This window comes from Lynx canadensis, chromosome D2 (assembly GCF_007474595.2).
Source record: "Lynx canadensis isolate LIC74 chromosome D2, mLynCan4.pri.v2, whole genome shotgun sequence".
In the NCBI taxonomy this organism is placed as follows: Eukaryota; Metazoa; Chordata; class Mammalia; order Carnivora; family Felidae; genus Lynx; species Lynx canadensis.
Window position 1 is genome coordinate 62,280,196 of NC_044313.2, and position 21,882 is coordinate 62,302,077.

At 37.8% G+C, this 21,882-nt stretch overlaps 1 protein-coding gene across 2 annotated transcripts in view; it reads right to left on the reverse strand.

The window, feature by feature from the left end:
* Positions 1–2,121: 2,121 nt before the first annotated feature.
* Positions 2,122–21,882, reverse strand: part of REEP3 (receptor accessory protein 3) — a 101,538-nt gene continuing 81,777 nt past the window's right edge. For both annotated transcript variants that reach the window (XM_030335561.1, XM_030335562.1), the window contains exons 6-8: positions 15,713–15,860; positions 6,759–6,904; positions 2,122–5,665 (exon numbers count right to left, since the gene is read on the reverse strand). In XM_030335561.1, the coding sequence (XP_030191421.1) occupies positions 5,609–5,665; positions 6,759–6,904; positions 15,713–15,860 (351 nt within the window). In that variant the 3' untranslated portion in view covers positions 2,122–5,608. The remainder of the gene's footprint in view (positions 5,666–6,758; positions 6,905–15,712; positions 15,861–21,882) is intronic.

Here is a 21,882-nt window from a genome sequence, read left to right on the forward strand (position 1 = left end):
TCCTTAAAATAAGTCAGTCTCTCTTCCTTCCTCCCTCTTTTTCTCTACATATGTGTGTATGTGCACACATGTGCGCGCGTGCGCGCGCGCACACACACACACACACACACACACACCTATTGGTTCCATTTTTCCGGAGAACTCTAATACAGGTACCTAGTATTGATTCCTGCCACTACCACGATCTGTCATAGCAGTCAACTTTAGAGTAACTAGGCCTAACATTCTGAAGGGGGAAAAAACCTCCACCTATTATCCCATATTCTTTCTCAACACTTTGAGATAGCCTCATGGCAAAACACATTATAATTCAGCCAGATATTCTAACCTGACTTCATCAACTCTCACTCACTTCTTCCAAATTTAGCATTAAACAATGCTTGGAAGAGAAAAACTTCTTTCCCAAGGCTGATGTGCAAGACCATCTGCCCCTGCTGAAATTCTGCCTTCGATAAAAGGTATGCCCTGAGTATTGCAGGTGAGAGATGATGATGGCTTAAACTAGGTTAGTAGGAGGGGAGGGGAGTTTAACAAATTCAGGATACAGGCACACCTTGTTTTATTGTGCTTTGCTTTACTGAACTGCATATATGTTACATTTTTTTACAAATTAAAGGTGGTGGTAACCCTGCATTGAGCAAGTCTATTAGCACCATTTTTCCAACCTCATTTGCTCACTTTGTTGGGTTTTTGTGTCACCTTTTGGTAATTCTTGCAATATTTCAAACTTTTCCACTTTTACATTTGTTATGGAGATCTGTGATGAGTGATTAATGATTAGCATTTTAAAGCAATATTTTAAAAATAAAGTATGTATGTTGTATTTTTAGACATAATGCTATTGCACATTTAATGGACTGCAATAAAATGTAAACCTAACTTCTATATACATAGGGAAACCAAAACATTTACTTTGCCTTGCTTTATTGTGATACATGCTTGACTGCAGTGGTCTAGAAACAAACTGGCAATTTCTCCACGAGTAAGCCTGTATATTTTGGACAGAATCAAAATACTAATGTACTGGATATAAGAGGTAAGGAAAAGAAGGGAATCAAGGATTAAAAACAAAACAAATTGGGGCACCTGGGTGGCTCAGTCGGTTAAGCATCCAACTCTTGGTTTTGGCTCAGGTCATGATCTCAGGATTCCTGAGTTTGAGCCCCACATTGTGCTCTGTGCTGACAGCACGGAGCCTGGTTAGGATCCTCCCTCTCCCTCTCTCTGCCTCTTCCCCACTAGGTGCACTTTCTCCCTCCCTCTCTCACACACTAAATAAATAAATAAATAAACAAATAATAAAATTTCATTTTAAAGCATTATCTTATAAAAAGCAAAACCAGACCATGAGGAGAGTGTTTCAAGGCTAGAATATTGATGGGTAGGTAAAAGTGAGGAATGTTTTCCAGGGAACAACCAATCAATCTCTGACATGATTTTCATTGCATAAATCTTTCTCAAGAAGAGTGAACCATTTAAAGGGAGAATAAAATGGGAAAAATGCCACAGTTCATATATTCATTGTGTTCTTTTGAATTTTTATTTAAATTTCTAACTCCTTTGGATCACCACGAGGATGTACGTCCTAATAAAGATGAAAACATAACTCCATTTGGAAATGCTTTAACACATTATATATCAAAATGAAGTAACACAAAGAAACTTTTTTAAACATGGGATTTCTCTCTAAAGCTTAAATGTGAGGCAGACAGATGTCTGACTTTAAAACAGATGGAACCTCAGAACATTTCCAGGATACATAAAACTGAATTGTGTTATATTTTATGTCTGAGGCAGCTAACCAATACAAATTGATAGCTAGGGTTTCTGTACTTTTTTAAAAATCTTCCCATTCCAACATCCAATTTAACAATTCAATGTTTCTTTTGTAATCCTGTGACCATTCCGGAATGTACATGATTTCTTATAATTTGTTCTGTGATTTGGAATCTTTACTGTGTGCATATGTCATCTATTATATACATACATAAATATATATATATATATATATATATATATACACACACACACACACAAAATACTACATACATACTCAATAATAAATATTATAAACGTATGGAACCCAACATAGGTATTCTGATACACACACACAAATACAAGTTGTCACTAATAAAATGAGTTTATTTTATATTAAAGTTTTCAAAAAACACATCTGTAAAATTACCCCCAGACTAGGCCTAAAGATAGCCTTTACAAAGAGTTTAAAAAATTATAAAACTGCTTTCTCTTAACTATTAAAGTACACAGATTTAAGAGGTGTTAGAGGTGAAAATGTTAATTCATGGTCAATTTTTAAAAAGTTAATGTACAATAAATCTGTAGGACACTACCAGTAGACGAAATCTTAAGCATTTAGAGGAAAAAGCCATATTTTTCTTTCACAAAGTTTTACTCAGTAAAACTTAATAAACTTAAGTAAATGTAAATGCTGTTTACTAAGAAATATACACTGCCTACCACAGTAATAATGATCGCCTCAAAATCACCAAATTGCTTTGTCAATGAATCAGCCTATACAGGACAACATTTAGGAAACTGCTTGTCAATACATATTAACTCCTTAATCTTCCCAATACGAGAAAATCAAAATAAAAATTTAGTCCATTCCAATTAAACATACAAATTACTAATATTTCATAGAAGGTAACATTGGGTTATTTTTAACAACACAAAAGTTCAAGTATTACAGAAGCTCAAACTGTGTTATTTAAAAAAAAGACATGAAATAAAATGTATTTATCTAACCAGTGTTTTACAGAAATTTGGAGTATTTACATATTTTATAACACTGTAGAAATCTTTGGTGGTGACATATGGATTAGTTCCCTGAAAATATTTTAATAATTTTGTTCCATCAATCTGTATAGTCAAGTACTTATAATTAGCAAATGCTGACACTTAACCACTTTCTAGCCAAATCCACGTACATATATGGAATAGTGACTCGTGTGGAGGGAATCTTGTGCAGGACCTAGGTGGGTTTACATAATTAATTACTTAGCAATAAGACACACTTCTGGCTCTTTTTTATCCCAGAAAAAGCATGGTAAACTGAAGAATAGATCAACTGTCACTTCCAAAACCTCTGGAAATAGTTAATATTAGTGCACAAGTTGAAGAAATATATAATAAAACACCGGCTACAATTTCTGCATAAACTTCAACAGTCACCAAGATAGCGCCCTTAAATAGGCTTGCGCAGCGTCTGATGCCCATTCACCAAATGGTGGTGGTGGGAAAGCAAGGCACTGTGGTCTAGAGATAAAGTTCCTTCTTTTAAAAGCAGTGGATTCAAAAGCAGAGAACAAAAAATGGCCTGCTCCACTTTAAAAGAGGCTAAGATTTGTGAGCTTATCATACAAAGTTCAAAGGAAAGGGCATGCTAAAACACACACAAGAGAAAAGCAGCAAAATCTCAGAAATGTAAGAAAAGGAGAGAAAGGAAGTAATAGAACAGCAAAATGACATCCACTGCCTGTAAGGATGTAACAGGAGAAATAGATCAGAGGGAACACTGTGTGGAGAGAGAGATTTAAAAAGGACATTCATTACCTCTTTGCGACTGGTCTTGTCTTTGTTTGTAGGAGTGTAAAGGGATAAATAATCCCTCCGATTTAGAGCAGTATTTATGAGTTTACTATAATTACAGAATAGGTTTAATACTTTAGTCTTAGGAAACATAAAGTGGCACAGAGCAGCCCCCAGAGGTAATGTTTTTATATAAAGTCACTTACATGACTTTGTCAGGCAACTCGAGATGACGCTGCCTTTGGGTAGGAAAGAGAAACGTGGTGTAGCATTTACATTGGTAAGTCTAGGACTAGGCAATGTAAATAAAAACTCTCTTCCAAGAGTTTATAATCAGGATTTCTAGGAATTTTGAACACAAATGAGTCTTTTTAGAAAACTAAAAGGCTAAAAATTAGTCACGGTAAAGTAATGAAGACACTCATAGAATTAAACTTTCAGAGAAACAAAGTTGAGGGAATTTTTTCTTGGTGTCATATATCAAGAATGTGAGAGAGTCTAGATAATGTTTTAAGAGAATGTATCAAGAGAAATGTATGAATTAAACTAAGGTAGTCCTAAGTAAACATTCTATCCTCTGCCAACAATCCGAGGAGGTCCTGAATATACATTGCCAGCTGGTTTCACTTCTTAAAAGGTAGAAAGGTCAAAGATCTCACAAATCTCACTCATTGTTTTCTCTTTTGGACAAACAGAACAGTCAAATAAATTATCTGAATGGTTACAACTGTACCAATTTGATGAGTGATCACTAAAACCACCACCATTAACAGAGTTAATGCATAGTTATCAATGCAACCTAAAAAAGCCTCCACATTTAGTAACTCACAATCTCTTGGATTAAAATATATTTTTCTAATATCTATTCTAATAGTTTCTAGTGTGTAAGATTAATATCTGTATTTTGCATTGGCACCTATATTCAGGAAATGATCTCAGCCAGAAAGATGAGTGATTCAAATGTAGTCAATACAGATTTATAAGTCAGCAGCACATAGGAGGTCAACCTTGTGAATGGACTGACTGCTGGATAATTTCGTGACTCTGTTTCACAAAAGCTACTACTTTTTTTTTTTTTAAAGCTACTGCTTCCAAATGCTGAAAATGTCACCAGTGTTAACAAAAACATGCTAAGTGTGACTACCAATGTAGGGTTAAATATGGAAAACGAGTTGATGTGTAAAACAGCTTCTTATCTATAGAGGAGAGAATTAAAAATAGTTAAAGTTGGACAATTAGGTATATTTTCATATTATTAGAACCTAACAAATTTAACAAATGAAACCCACAGGAAAAGAGATGATGAAATTCGAGGCATAAATGTGACATGTCAGGATATGACAAATAACAATAAAGTGTCAGTAAAACTTAAAATAAATGTACAGTCGTAAATAAGTAAACAATTTTCAAGTGTGCAAAACTAGTCAGGAATAAAAGTGCTATGTGGAGACCTGGCTTTCAAATATTTGTTTCGAAAACGTTCAGCTGATGGTGGAAAAACCGACAAGTATGTTAAAAGTAAAAATTTGAAGAATATATAAAACACACTATATCTTACATTATGCCCTTGTCCTATCACTGCTGATCAGAGGCCTATCTAATTACTATCCTCATGTGATAGATATAACATAAACGGAGGTAAACACAATACAATACCACAAAGGCTGATGTATCTTAAACTGTAAAAAGACTCTTTTCAAGTATACTGTGGGTTTGTGTTTCATCTTAATGTCCCAGGCACTCAATGTTGTTGAGGAATTTGAAAACAGATAACACAATTTTCTACTATTTCTGAGATATATATGTATATCTATATATGTATACATATATAGATATACATATATATATATATATATATATAAATAAGCTTTGCATAATTACCTGGAGTAGTCAGGACATGGAAGTAATGGTTAAAGAAATAAAAGCTACTTAGATTGATGAAAATAAACCCTATCACCGCCAGTTTAAAGTATTATTTTAATGTGTAAATCCTGGATAATGTTAGAAGAAAAGCTGATGGATTAGCATAACTTGTCTTGGGACCTTGAGGTGCAGATGACTAAAAATACACCTGTGGTCTCTTCTTCACTTTATATTTTAGTGACCCATATCGCACCTGAAGAGAGAAATGTGTCATTATTACAAATTAGATGATTACTTTTCAACTTAGAACTTAATAGCTCATGATCATAGTAATATTTTTTAAAGCTTTTCTAATATAAAGAATCAATTATCCTATAAGTGTGTATTCAAAAGACATGGCTACTTATGTAACATTATAAAAACATTAACTGTTCTTATTTGTGCTTCGCCTGGTAGGTCAATGAACATTGCTCACAATGATCTGACCATTCACTGGAATCCTGCTTTCCAGACACAAAGACAGTATATTATTATAGATAAACTTCTAGTTAGTCCTCATACAGGGTTGGTTCAAAGAAAACTATGTAGTTATTTTTGTCAGTTGCTTTCTTTGCTTAGGCGTAGGGCTGGCACTGGGTGCTCATGACAACCATATGATTTGCTATATAAGAATACCATCTTCTGCTTACAGGGGAAGACTAGGAATTTATCATTTTGCAAACTTCCAGAGATCCTAATATATCCGATCTGAATAAAGAATTTTTTTAATTAAAAAATTTTTTTAAAATGTTTTTTATTTATTTATGTTGAGAGAGAGAGAGAGAGTAGGGGCAGGGGAGGGGCAGAGAGACAGGGAGACAGAGACTCCAAGCAGGCTCTGCACTGTCAGCGCAGAGCCCGAGGCGGGGCTTAAAATACCCAACGGTGAGATCATGACCTGAGCCAAAATCAAGAGTCTGATGCTCAACTGACTGAGGGACCCAGGCACCCCTTGAATAAATAATTTTTTTTAAAGTTTATTTATTTACTTTGAGGGAGAGATAGAGAGAGCAAGCGGGGGGGGGGGGGCAGAGGGAGAGAGAGAGAGAGAATCCCAAGCAGGCTCCACACTGCCAGAGCAGAGCCTGACGTGGGGCTTGAACTCACCAACTGTGAGCTCATGACCTGAGCTGAAACCAAGAGTTAGGTGCTTAACTGACTGAGCCACCCAGGTTCTTCCTGAAGAAAGAATTTTAAACGTAACTGCTGATCTACCACTGGGTTCCTTCCTTTATGGATCGCTAATATCCTGGATGATAATGCCTTCAACACCAATCATTAGGAAAACAACTCTGTATGGGACTAACCTCTTTGCGGCCTTTCACGGTTTTCACGGATTTCATGCTTTGTGATCTTCGAAGTCCTTTGTGCGTTAACATCTCATCATCTGAATACGGCCCTTCGGCTTCTTCATCGGTTTTCTCATCTCCGTCTTTCAGCGGAATTCCATAACCTAAACAGGTCAAAACCAGCATGTTTCGGGGAAAGGACACCGCTCCATCCGAGCACACTTCGATGCATGGTCTGCATTTGCCTGCTTACTCCTTCCTCTCCCTTTCTCCTCTGGAATGTGCTCCCCGCCCTTTATCATCAATCATTGCCCCATGCACTATTCTAGATGAGGCTCATAACTCACTTCTTCCCCTGACTATTCCTATTTTCACCATGCATTTTTCAGAATGATTTTAAATAATTGATTTTTGAGGAGGTAACACTTTGTCCAAAACTCAGAGAACATAAGCAGATCTCCTCCCTGCCCTTTCTCCTTTTCCTGAACTCTAAACAATCTAAGCAATTTTGTGTTTCATTTAGTCATTTGTGCCTTTGACTTTAGTTAGAAATTAAGGGTTTCCTCCCACTGTGTGTCAAAACTTTTGTCAAGATTGGGAAAGGGAGGGTGAACGTAAGGAGTCAGATAAGACCCAAAGGGGCTAGAACTTTGTGAGAGGTTGGGGGGGGGGGCAGGCCATGGAGATGTTAAAGCAACACTGTTGCAGCTGCTGAGATGAAAGCCAGCCAGGCAGGCCTCAGCAATTACAAACACCACAGGCTACGATGACAGATGTTAGTCAAAGAAAACAGCCGCATCAGGAAGGTCAGAAAGAGGTCCTGCGGGTGTGCTAACAGGCCGATGTGTGTTGCGACAAAAGACGGGTCATTGGCCAATATGCAAACTTGCAGGTAGTCAGGCTGGTTATTGTCAGGAAGTCTGACAGCATCCTGATGCCCAATATTCAGAGACAGGAACACTCCCATTCCTGAAGCAGTGGTTATCAAGCTTAGTAGAGTTTATTAGTAAAGGCACATACTAAGAGTCAGAACTTACTAATACAAAGACTGCTAGGCCTAGGGTGGGGCTGAGAATCTATATTTCTATCAAGTTCCTAGGTGATGCTTATCCTAGGGTCCAGGGCTCGAAACATTTGAGAACCATTGCTTGGATGGAGCAAGAGAGGGGCCCAAGTCTATGGCAAGAAGAGTGCTAGGCAAGTTATCAAGACAAGGGTGAGGTTACAAGGCCCCATTAAGTTTCAAATTCTCCTTTAATAAAGATAAGGAGCATAAATACCTACATCTTCAGGTGAGAAAAAAGTAGTTTTTCCAGGTTCAGGTGGGGGCAGTGGATGGACTTCTTGCATGTGAAGAAAAAGATACTGAACAAACGTTTATTAATCCGCTCTCCCAGGCCATGAGTAACTTGAGACTCACTGAGCAAACCATGAAGAGTTGTTAATAAGATTTTTTGTCTCATAATAAGAGACATACCTTTAGATGTAAATTATGCAAGCACAATTTTATGCTGCCAGACTACTAGGCTAAAAATTAGGGAGGATTTGGGGATAGAATCGGTCATGATTTAGGCCAAGATCCATTGTCCCCCCACTCCTCCCCCGTCAGTCCAAGGAATTGTGTTCCAGGTAGAACAGACTCCCTTGCCGGGAGCGAGGGCAGGGGGCACATGACTGCTTAGAAGAGCTGCAAGCAGGCCAGTGTGGCCAGGGGAGGGGAATGGTCAGTGGTCCTGAGAAGATGCTTCTGATGGGATGGGATTGGAACCTTATTCAAAAGATGATTATATACACACCTTATTCTTTCTTTGTTTCCCAATTTCAGGTAACAAATCTTATTAGCTTTCTAATTATGGTTTCAGAGAAAGTTAATGGATTGATTCATTATTTCACAATATTCAAAAAATTCTGTGTTTGGCAGTGTGCTATATTATGGGGATACAGTGATGAAAAAGACACAACTGTCATCTTTTACCCTAAGAAACTTAGTCCAACAAGGGAAGGGAACAGACTTTAACAGGCATGACAGCACTATAATAGATGCTGTAAATTGAAGATAAGGATGGGGTGGGTGCTATGGGAGCCTACAGTAAGATAATTAACTCAGCCTGGGGGTGGGGGAAAGTGGGCTGTGAGAGAGGACTTCTTGTAGGAGGTGGTGGCTAACTTCTGGAAGCCTCATGATTCAATACAGCCAGCACATGATGGAGTGGGAGAACAAGGCAGGGGAGCGAATACACCACATGCTACTGAGTTTGGACTTCACCAGAGAGCAACGTGGGGGGCCACTGAGGCATTTTAAGCGGAAGGGTGATATGATTACACTTGGGTTCTTTCAGAGATTCCTTTTGCACTTTGGGGAATGAAGTGTATGACACAGGACACAGGGAAGTTACTGCAGTATGGCAGGTCAGAGATGATGGGGTCCAAGGAGCAAAGACAGAGACAGGAGCCAGATTTGGGATCCACAAGGAGATGAAATTGACAAGTTTAACTTAGCAATTGATTAAACCAAACTATGCGTCAAAGAGCGAGGAGTCAAGTCAAATATCTTCGCTAAAATATGCATTTTTCTATTCCACTTAAAACCTGGAAACGAGTATGTATGAACATTCTGCTGTGAGTGCTGGAAATAGTGTTAATCAAAGTTGTTCAAGGATTTAAAAGTGTTCAGAGTAGGAGGGAGACCTGAGACTATGAGGGAAGCCCAAATCTGGGTGTCCTATCACAGCAGGCACTCAGTGAGATGGCTGAGTGGTTTACAGGTCTGCCAAGCCCAGGGAAAGCGAAACTAGTGGGGTACTGCGGGGCCATACAAAGGTGATGCTAAGTTTACATTAGTGATCTACACTGGACGGAGTCGTTCCACACACATTCCTGAGGAGCAGTGACTGGGGACCCAAGGCTGAGGAGCCTGTATTGCCCGGGGCCCTGTAGATGTCTGGCCAGCTTCAGCCCAAAGCTCTGTGACCATTTTAGGAAACCAGCAGATGCTTTTGCAAACTGACCTGGTATTCACAGCTCACACATGTTACAGTTGGTATATTTTAAGTTTTCCCATCTTATATTAATATAGGTGTAGAATCACAGAAAGTTTGACCTGGAAGGCACCCTGGACCTCTTAGAGGACTTCACTGCCTATTACCTGTGAGAGCCAAAGTACATCTTGCCTCTCTCCAGGCCTTTCTTTTCTTTTTTAAATGTTATTTTTTATTTTTTGAGAAAGATAGAGGGGGAGAGGGAGAGAGAGAGAGAGAGAGAGAGAGAGAGAGAGAGCAAGAAGGGGAGGGGCAGAGACAGAGGGAGAGAGAGACTCCAGAGCAGGTTCTGTGTTGCCAGCACAGAGCCCGATGTGGGGCTTGAACCCACAAGCCGTGAAACCATGACGTGAGCCGAAGTTGGACGCTTAACTGACTGAGCTACCAAGGCTCACCAGGCCTTTGTTTTCTTTAATGGTAAGGTAGTGAGACAGATGAAAGATGATGGATAACTTTCCATGTGAATGTGAACTCTGACCCCGTTGAGCTGTTGGGAGCATTATGTTGAGGGGGACTGTGAACTAGTGTCGTAAAGTGCCACAGTCCTTCAGCAATATCTGCCACCAGGGGCATGAGAGCAGGGAGCAGGCATGTCACCCATCTGCCATCTTTGACGAAAGCATCTCTAAGGTCGCTACCTACTCAAATTATTTGAATTCAGAGTTCCAGCCCCAACTGTCTCCCTAAGTGTAGCCTTTTTATAAATTAAAAAGAGAAAGAATAAGAATTAGCTTAGGAACCTTGGATACCTCATTTATGTCATTGACTATGTCAAGGGCTATCTTGACAGGTAATTTAATCTCCTTATGTCTCAGTTTCATCATCTGAAAAATAAGTATAAAATATTTAACCTGTATAGTCATCTTAAGGATTAAGTAAATACGTAAAGCACCTAAAACAAAGAATATGTGCTTTATTTCTTTATGTGCTGGTACTAAAACTGAATATTGAGCCAATTTTAAATAACATGGGAGAAGCAGTTTCTTTGCAGAAAAAACATTCCCACTTATCACAACGTGGTGTTCTTTCAAGGGATGTGAACATCATGTTCAAGGAGTCCATTTTCTTACAGAAATGCATCTGGAGGGAGCTCTTTTTGCCATGGTGACAACATGAAGATTTGAATAGCTTCATCAAAGCAGAATTTTTCTTGACCAGCCAACCTCAAACCAGTCAGAGCAGGCCATGAGGAGTTTTCAAAATGGACCCACTTTTCCAAATAATTTGAGTTTGCTTGTGTGAACAAGCAGATCATCTGGGGTAAATGTATTAATCACATGAACCAGTAAAGAGACTTTGCAATGTGAATGTGATTACCACACTGAAAAACTTATTTTTTTCTTGAGGAATTTTGGAAGTAAATGAAATAAAAAATAATTCATGACCTAAAAATTGAGTACCTGAATTGTTTTTCAAAAGAAAGAGTACTGTTCTTTCTGATTTAGGAAATAGGTTGATTTAAAAAAAAAAAAAAGATCACTGAAGTCCCATACTCGAACTGAACGCTGTTAACATTTTAGCAATACCCTTCCAGACTCTTCCCTATGTATACACATTTGAAAAATAACTTACATATGTTAATTCATTTCATCTATTTATTGTGTCTCTACAGTGTTGGATTATAACACACAGATTGTTTTGTTATTGTTTATTTTCCCACAATCTGGATATGTTTTTATGTCAGTAAGTAGAGAATGACATTATCACTTTTTGTGGCTAATAAACCATGCTTTTGCTTAACCATTTCTTTTAAGCATTTAGTTTGTTCCAATATTATGTTACTATAAACGAGATAATTGTTCTTGTACCTACATCTTTGAACACTTGTCTGATTATTTCTTTATGACATAGTCTTAGAAGTTTCTTGCTGAGTTAGAGGGAATACATTTTGATAATTATTGCCAGATTGTCATCAAAAGGATTATTCCACTTTAAACTCTCAAACAAAGTGTATGAGAGTGTTTGTTTCCCAACATGCTTGCTGTGGTGATTTTCAAACATGTCCACAAATTCTGACACTTTTCTCCTCTTCTATTAAATCTTTTTTCCTTTTTTCTCTTTAAGGTAATCTCTCTGCCCAATGCAGGGCTCGAGCTCATGACCCTGAGATCAAGAGTTGCACGCTCCACCAACTAAGCCAGCCAGGCGCCCCTCCTCCTCTCGTAGGTACCAGTCTCAACAAACTGCCATGAGGCGGAAGTGAGGCTGCATGACTTCTGCCACTTGGGTTGAAACACCCTCTCTGTGAGCTTTTAGCTGCCAGATAAGAAGCCCCCCACACTCTCAGAGACCATGTAGAGAGACGTTGAGAAGGAGAGGCCAGAGAAGCCCCAACTGTTTCAGCCATCACCTGTTTGACTCTTCACAGCTGAAACAGCACACATGTGAATGAAGAAGCCTTTGAGAGTCTGACTCGAGCCCCAGGTGCTGTTTGTAGCTGCCTAAGACCTTGAGCAAGATCTCCCTCCCTGAGCCCAGTCTCCCCCAGGTTCATGAGCAAAAAAATGACTGTGACTTTTTCAGGTCACTGTTTATAGTTCGTTACACAGAAACAGATAACTAGAATAATTACCAACACAGAGAGCACTGCTAATTAAAAAAATATTTTTGCCAATCTGGTGAGGAAAAATTACTGTCATTACTATTTTAATTTACTCTTTCTTTGTGTGTGAGGCTGAATGTCTTTTTCATGCTGTATTCTTTAGTAGAATTAACAATAATTGGCTTGAAAGAATTCTTTGTATTGTTAAAATCTGAACCCTTTGCCTGTATCACATGAGAATATTTCTTCTAGTTTGTTTTGTATGGTATGGAGTATTTTTCCCTTATATGTTATATATATATATTTTTTTTTTAATTTTTTTTTACCGTTTATTTATTTTTGAGACAGAGAGAGACAGAGCATGAACGGGGGAGGGTCAGAGAGAGGGAGACACAGTATCTGAAACAGGCTCCAGGCTCTGAGCTGTCAGCACAGAGCCCGATGCGGGGCTCGAACTCACGGACCGCGAGATCGTGACCTGAGCCGAAGTCGGCTGCTTAACCGACTGAGCCACCCAGGCGCCCCTATATATATATTTTTTATATAGAAAAACCTCTCAAGTTTTTCCCTTATGTCTTCTAGTTTTGATGTCATGCTTAAGAATTCTGGTTTAAATATATACTCAGGAATTTCCTACTATATTATAGCTTAGTATCTTATAGTTAAGTCTTAATCTTTTAAGTATTTTGATGAAAGGTTTGAGATAGAGGAATAACTTCATCTTCTACCCCATCTTCTAGGTCTAGCAATTATCCTAACATCTCCCCCACCTGCCTGAAAGGCCATCATTCTCATCTGATAAATTTCCATGTATATCTTGGACTTATGTTTACATAGACTGTCTATTATTATCTTCTCTTCAACTCTTCCTGTCCTGGAACCTTATCACTTTTTAAAAACGAAATTTTTTAATGTACATTGATTTTTTTTTTTAATGTTTTTACTTATTTTTGAGACAGAGAGAGACAGAGCATGAGCAGGGGAGGCGCAGAGAGAGAGGGAGACACAGAATCTGAAGCAGGCTCCAGGCTCTGAGCTGTCAGCACAGAGCCCGACGTGGGGCTAGAACCCATGAACCGTGAGATCATGACCTGAGCTGAAGTTGGGTGCTCAACCAACTGAGCCACACAGGAGCCCCGTTTGTTCATTGATTTTTGAGAGAGATAGACAGAGCATGAGCGGGGAGGGGCAGAGAGAGACAGAGACAGAATCTGAAGCAGGCTCCAGGCTCTGAGCTGTCAGCACAGAGTCCGATGTGGGGCTCAAACTCTCACGAGCTGTGAGATCATGACCTGAACTGAAGTCAGATGCTTAATCAACTGAGCCACCCAGAAGCCCCTAAAAAAATATTATTTTTTTAATGTTTATTTTTGATAGAGAGAGAGAGAGAGAGAGGGAGAGAGAGAGAGACAGGGCATCAGCAGGGGAGGTGCAGAGAGAGAGGGAGATATAGAATCCAAAGCAGGCTCCAGGCTTGGAGCTGTCAGCACAGAGCCTGATGCGGGTCTTGAACCTATGAACGGTGAGATCATGACCTGAGCCGAAGTCAGACGCTTAACCAACTGAACCACCCAGGCGCCCCCTAAAAAAATATTTTTAAGACAGATTGTTTTTGGGGCGCCTGGGTGGCTCAGTCGGTTGAGCATCCGACTTTGGCTCAGGTCACGATCTCACGGTTCGTGAGTTCGAGCCCCGCGTCGGGCTCTGGGCTGATGGCTCAGAGCCTGGAGCCTGCTTCTGACTCTGTGTCTCCCTCTCTCTCTGCCCCCCCCCATTCATGCTCTCTCTCTGTCTCAAAAATAAATAAACATTAAAAAAAAAAATTAAAAAAAAAAAAAAGACAGATTGTTTTTGTTAAATTTTTTCCTTAGGGAAGAGGGCTCAAAGTATGCACCATTCTGTAGGAAACTTAGAATTTGTGCAAAGTAATGCATATTAAAATTTTAATTTAATAACTGAATAAGTTCCTTTCTTGTACTGCTGCTATTTACTTCATATTTCTCTAATCTTGTTGTTTTAATTTCATGGCTTAAAATCTAACAGAAGACCTAAATGGCATCTTACTATCTTAAAATATTTTAGCCCCATTATTTTAAGTTTAATAGATGAATATCACAAAAACAGCTACGCATTTTCATATTTGTAATCTTGTTTTCATTTAACTATTAGAATATCACTCTTAACCAATTCTAAAGTATAATTATGAATAAACTGCTGATAAAGTTGTCAGATAACTGTTCCAAATCAAGCAAAATATATACAGCCGACTCCACAATCAAAATCAGTATATCTAATTTTTAAATGTATATTAAGAAAATGCCTATATTATAAACTACTTTTACACTGTTAATGTATTAAGGATGATGGTTCAAAGTTCACTGGTTCTCATTCTTAAAAATATTACTACCTCAATCAATGGCTAATGCTTAATTACTACCTTTTAGGTAACAGCCACCAACTTGGTAAAGTTATTCATTCTACGGAGAACTCAGAAAAAGTTCACTATTTTTTGTCTGTAAGAAGGGACCGTTGTTTTATTTCTCAAGTTGGTTTCAATGTAAAGGGTGATTTTTAACCTCCCTCAAAAGAAAACTACCTAAACACACACACACACACACACACACACACACACACACACACACCAAAAAGCCTTGTACCTTAAGGAGTTAATAATATATTAATAAGAAATGTCATAATGATCTTAATTTTCATCTGAGCCTTGAACTACAATTTTCTTATATGTGACAAAATAACTAAGGAGGTATGTCTTTTTATTTATGTGTATATTTCTAAGATCAGAATGCTTTATCAAAGTTTTAGAACATATCAACTATGCCATGCTCATAATTTATATTAGAAATACCTACAAGTTAGTTCTTGAACTAGACTATGGAATTTCAACATATTTTCCATTGTAGTAATCCTATTTACAAACTGACTCACCCTTTGTCACCCACTTAAAACTTTTTATCTTGTGAGTCAATATCCTTATTTGTTCATAGCATTTACAGTAAAGAGTGTTTAACTATAACACTCAGATGTCACCACATGACTTGAGTAGAAAGAGCACTGATCACAAGTCAGAACTGGTGCTGGTGGCAGGGAGGTGGTAATAATCACACCCAAGGTTTCTAAAAATTCATGGCAACACAAGAGGCTACTGTTACTTTCTTAGTTGGATTATCTCTGGAGTCAACAAAAGGCAAGCACCAACTTTATTCAGAGAAAAATTAGAGAACGAGAACTACAGTTAAGCGTAAATTTGCAACATAAGCTTAAAAGTAAATTTCCCTCTGCTCAAATTCAGATAGTTACCATGTATTATTTTAGTACCTACCTGGACTCAAAATTCTAATCGTGAAAGGAAAATATATTAAAACAAACAAACACACCTGCTGATTCACCGGAGACTGATTTACTTTTCTTTTTTGCTTCTTGTAGAGATTGGTATGATCTTTGTCCCACAGGCTCATCCCCTTGGATAGCTGTTAGATCGTGCATACTAAAACTTCGTAAACGTTCTGTTATTGCTCCTTGGCTCTATTTAACAGAGAAGTGAGAGATTCGAGGAAAAAAGTACACTTTAAAATACTTAGTATGCTTACATTTAAATTCCTCCCAACACTTTATCATGAAGCTTTATTGATTTTATTATGAAACTTTCAGAAAAGTTGAAAGAATTGCAGAGTGAACACCCATATATTGTTTACATTTTCCTGTATTTTATCACATATCTACTATCAATCTATCCATAAATCCATTAAAAAAATTTTTTTAATGTTTATTTTTGAGAGAGACAGAAACAGAGTGTGAGTGGTGGAGGGCAGAGAGAGAGGGAGACACAGGATCCCAAACAGGCTCCAGGCTCTGAGCTGTCAGCACAGAGCCCGACGTGGGGCTCGAACTCATGGACCGTGAGATCATGATCAGGGCCGAAGTTGGATGCTTAACTGACTGAGCCACCCAGGAGCCCCTCAATCCATTTTTTTAAAGTTTATTTATTTTGAGAGAGACAGAGACAGAGCGAGTAGGGGAATGGCAGAGAGAGAGAGAGAGAGAGAGAGAGAGAGAGAGAGAGAGAATCTCAAGCAGGATCCGAGCTGCTTGCACAGAGCCTGACATGGGGCTTGAACTCACGAAACCATGAGATTGTGAACTGAGCGGAAACCAAGAGTCAGAAGCTTAACCAACTGAGCCACCCAGGTGCCTCCATCAATTCATTTTTAAAATGCATTTCAAAGTAAGTTGTAGACATCAGTACATTGCACTCCCAAACATTTCAGTTTTGTAATTTATTTTAAATGTAAAAAAATGTATGATGAGCTTACCCTCAGAGTAGACAGCATCCATTATTTTGCTCTCGCCTAAAACTGGCACTTTGGGGTTTATGATTTAGAATAACTTTTTAAAGTAAAAGACATACTGTTTTAAAGATAAGCTAAGTCAGCAGTGGTAATGGCTCTACTTAGAACAAAGTAAAAAAAATTAAAAGTCAAAGAATCTTGGATGCAAAATGATATTTAGTTACTGAATTCACTATTTGGCAAGGTGTATGTACTACTATGCAATTTGACTTCAAATCATTTTAAAGCCTTAACAATATGATAGACAATGGGCACATGTGGGTACTTAATTTAAATTAACTAAAATTAAATAAACTTAAAATGTAGTTTCTTACTTGCACATTACAAATGCTCACTAGCCACATGTGACTAGAGGCTACTGTATTGGATAGAGCAGATACAGAACATTTCCATCACTGTAGACAGTTCAGTGATTTTCATCACTGCATGGCTCTGAAAGAGACCCTTCTGAACTTTACAGACCTAATTACATTTCTTTCCCAAATATAAAGAGAAAAAATAATTTCTAAATTTACCCACTTTGAAAATTTGCATAGCATACAGATGACTCATTTATAGCTGCTTTAAAAATATTCTTTTAAAGGTTTTTTTACTCCTATTATTTCTTCTCACACATGCGAATTTATGATGGCCTCTAGTTATGATGTTACTGTAGAAACTCATCCATAATGGTCCATCTCTAAATTTCCAGATTTCAAAGGCTGAGGCACTATAAACATTTGGACGTTACTGTATTTTACACTGAAAAAAGATCTTCATTCAACTACTCTACTTCATATCTTATTCATATTATGTCAGAACCAAAGGCCATTCCTATACCCCACTTGGACTTTGTATTTCTACTATATTTTTTACATTGTGAAAAGAAATGATTAAATTAAAGGGTCTGCATCCTCAATAAAAATAATTGGGTCCCATATATCTTTCCATTCTTGTCATGCCATATGTCCATCAACTGACAAATAGATAAAGAAGATATGGGGGATGGGCATTAAGGAGAACACTTGCTGGGTTGACCACTGGGTGTCATATGTAAGTGATGAATCACTAAATTCTACTCTTGAAACTAATATTACACTCTATGTTAACTAACTAAAATTTAAATAAAAACTTGAAATATAATAAATAAATAAGTAAATACTCTTGTTATGGTTTAATCCATTGTACTTTCTTCCTCTTTATCAGATGTCCCTTTAAAGACACGTGAAAGAAGACATCAGAGACACACTAAAAGGAAATGACCAGTGCACATCTGAAACAGACCCTTTTGTTTGCTCACAACTGTCATTTTCTCTACCCCACCTTTGTATTTCTGTGCCCCCTCACAGCAATTCTTGGCTTTCTACCTACTGCCAAACAGATGGTAACTGGTATGCACATCTAGGACACCCTCTATCTGACTCAGGTGCTTTCCAAGACTGGCTGTAACCATCCAAACCCTCTCCCTCAAGAAAGAACATCTCAGAATGCAAGTAAGTCAAACTGCCACTGAATCAATCTAACATGATATCATCTACAAACTTTGGTATCTTTAACGAGTATAATCAATAAATTAGAGCATGCCTCACAAATGAACTCACACATTATTGTTAGTTCTATTGCTGTGCTGTGTATATCCTGTCTTCAGAGGAGGAATTTCAGAAACTAATTTTAGGCTTCTTGCATTCTCCTGGCATACTGGTATCGTACCGATGGTGAGCATGTAATAAGTAAACTAAGTATTCTTTTTATGCCTCTTCTTTTTCATTGCTCTTGATGGCTAGAGAGTTCTCCATAGACAGCAGTGGGTTTTAATGTACCCACTGGCCTGGATAAGAGAGGTTCGGCAGTGAACTCCAGGTGTGGTCGTGGGTATTCACACTGGTCGACTACACCATCCACCAGGGGTTTGCTGCGGGGTTTAGATTAAAGGTGAGCAATGACCGACCCTGAGGTATCTGGATGAGCTATTTACAGCCTGAATTTTAATGGAGTTCTTAAGTAACCAAATCTGTAGCCCCAGGTATTATCAATGTCCTCAAGACTTAAAGGAAGGCCAAGTACTGTAGGGAAAAGCAAAAGGGGGCTGTACACACTTTCTGAGGACTCCCAACACTTCAAAAGTCATTATCACCTCAAAAAACTGGGTTTTCCACTATATATGTTCTCAGGGGCTCAGAATAGAACTAATGTGTGAAGAGAGAATGCTGTATTGTGAACTTCAGAAACATGACATAAATTATAAATATCCAATGTGATCACTTTAAAGAAGTGTAATTTTAAAATATTCACATTTAGAGGCAGGCCTATTCCCTCCAATTTTAATATCTTCAGCACAAAAAAGTCTACTAACAAAGAAATTATGTTCATAATAAAATGTTAAGTGGAAATCCCTCCCCCTGACCTCTGAATTCTAAATCACATCCATAATATAGTTACAAGTATGTAGTTGTACAAGTACAACTACAAGTTACAAGTAGTATGGTTTAATGAGGCAGCAAAAATACGCAAAAATAGAAACTGTATGATGTTTAGGCAGATGGGATGGGCGATTTTATTCTTTTTCTCAACAATTTCTTTAATATTAAAAAATTAGTCATAAATAGATGGTATAGTGAAGTTTTTATTTGTTTGTTGTCTTAGATTTGAATACTATTTATTATAAACTGGATGAGATCCTGGTTTCTTTTAATTTCCTCCAATGCCTGGCTACAACTCTCCAAATGAATGAACATTTTCTAGTTTCATGGTGAAGTTTTAAGTGTATTGTGTGCACTGTAAGAATTTCTGATCTATTTCCTGCTCATCTTCCCTATATCCACTCCCTTACTCCCATCATTAAGAGAAACACTGTTTTCTATTTTGAGGGAACAAGTAGGTTTTATAGTTGCTTGTCAATAACAATGCTAAAAGTACTGAGGTTTTGTTTAAATTAATAATGCTTTATTTTCTTCCATTTGGTTTACCCTGTATTAAGCAAGAAGTATAAGAAAAATGAAGAAACGTTCTAGTTTGCGGAGCAAAAGATGTGTGGAAACAGTAGTCTTAGTCATTAGTCAATAAGGAGGAAGGGAGTTACCATCCACAAAGGAAGTCAATATCTCAGATTTTAGGTCCTATTCTCTACAGAATTGCATGTACACTGCTTGTGTTAAAATTGATCCTAAAAATCGAAGAGAAAGGAACAGAAAGATTACGATGAGAACACAAAAATCAAAATAATTAAGAACACTTTTGCAGAATAGTTTACATTAAAAATGATCATCACCAGCAGCAGTGTTCCTAAACCCTTTGGGTGACTCAAAGTTCTCAGGGTTTGAATTTGAATGGGCCAGAACATCCGTTTAAAATGAGAATGCGGGGCACCTGGGGGGGCTGAGTCCGTTGGTTGCCTGACTCATGGTTTCAGCTCAGGTCAAGATCTCCCTGTTCCTGAATTTGAGTCCTGCATGGGTCTCTGTGCTGACAGTGAGGAGCCTACTAAGGATTCTCTCTCTCTCCCTCTCTCTCTCTGCCCCACCCACGCATGCACACACTCTCTCTCTCTCTCTTTCTTACTCTCAAAATAAATTAATTAATTAAAATGAGAACACTTATAAGGGGCTGACTGGGTTGGGGTCCTGGGTTCAGATCTAACACATTCATCCTCTGGGAAATATTCTTCAGCTGAGAAGTGGTAAAAGGGGACCCTGTATGTATGATTAATTCCAACTTTGCTACTCCCAAACAATTCTTTGTTTTTTTTTTATTATTTATTTACTTTTTTTTTTTAATTCTGCTTTTGTTTAAATACTTCATTTCCTGGTTAAACACTGTTAAAATTATTATATTTTGTGTTAAATAAGAATTTACTGAGCTTATTAGGTTTTATATAAAAACTTCAACTTACTCTCTTATTTTTTTAAGAATTTAAAAACAATCTTTGTAATCTTACAAGCAAGCTTTTACAGAATAATTTTTACTATACTGTTCAATAATGAATAAGCTCTATTTCTTGTTGATCTCTGACATACTACATTAAAATGCAGACAAGGTTACTTCCAAGTTTTTAGCGAAATATCCTTTTCTTCTAAGGACATTTGAGAATTAATCTGATTAAGCCTAGAATGGAATTGATTGCATTCCTGTTAAGTGAATAATAAATTTTAGTGGTTTTAAGATTGAAGCAATAAAGGGCCGCCTGGGTGGCTCAGTCAGTTAAGCATCCAGATTCGGCTGGGGTCATGATCTCACAGTTCGTGGGTTCAAGCCTGGCGTTGGGCTCTGTGCTGACAGCTCAAAGCCTGGAGCGTGCTTTGGATTCTGGGTCTCCCCCTCTCTCTGCTCCTCCCCCACTTGTGGTCCCTCTCTCTCAAAAATAAACATTAAAGATTATATATGTATATCTATATATATTTATCAAAGAACATCTGTAACAGACAAAAACATAAAAAAGGAAGTATATTATTTGTAGCCCACACCAAACTATCTATACATATTTATATGTCCTTTCCATTTTTTCTGACTCATTGTACCTTTAGAGCAGGCTTTCTCAGTCTCAGCACTGCTGCTATTTTGGGGCTGGATAATTTGGGGCTGGATCACAGGATATTAAGCAGCATTCCTGACTTCTACCCCCTAGACACAAGTTGTGACAACCCCAGTTGTGACAACCCCAAATGTCTCCAGACATTGCCAAATGTTCCTTTGGGGGCAAAATCTTCTCCCAGTGAGACAACCAACTACTGTTTTGGAACTAGAAGAGGTTTCAGAAGTCAGGTATCACCTCTTTGTTTTATAGGTAAGAAAATTAAAACTTAGATCAGTGCAGATGATCTGCCCCAAATCTCATGACTAATTAGGGCAGAACCAGGGCTAGAAAATGCAGATAACCAGACTATTCATGAATTAAATATTCATTATAACATTCTGCTTCCCTAGATTGTAGGGAAAATAGTTTGACCCTTCTTTCCATTGTCTAGACAAATGCTCTCTTTTTAAATGGATGATACTAAGCCTGTGAATATCCTCAAATCCTTTCACAAACAGAAAGTCATTAAGGCAGACAGCAAGATGTCAGGATTTGGACCTAATCATCATCATCATTTAAAGTTTATTAGCTTTTAGCAATTTTACCTGGAAGGCTCTAATTTCTGTGATAATTGATTTTTTAAAATAATATTTGCTAAAGAGTTTGCCAAGAAAAGGCTGCCAGAGAAAAGTCAGAGATGGTTAATATG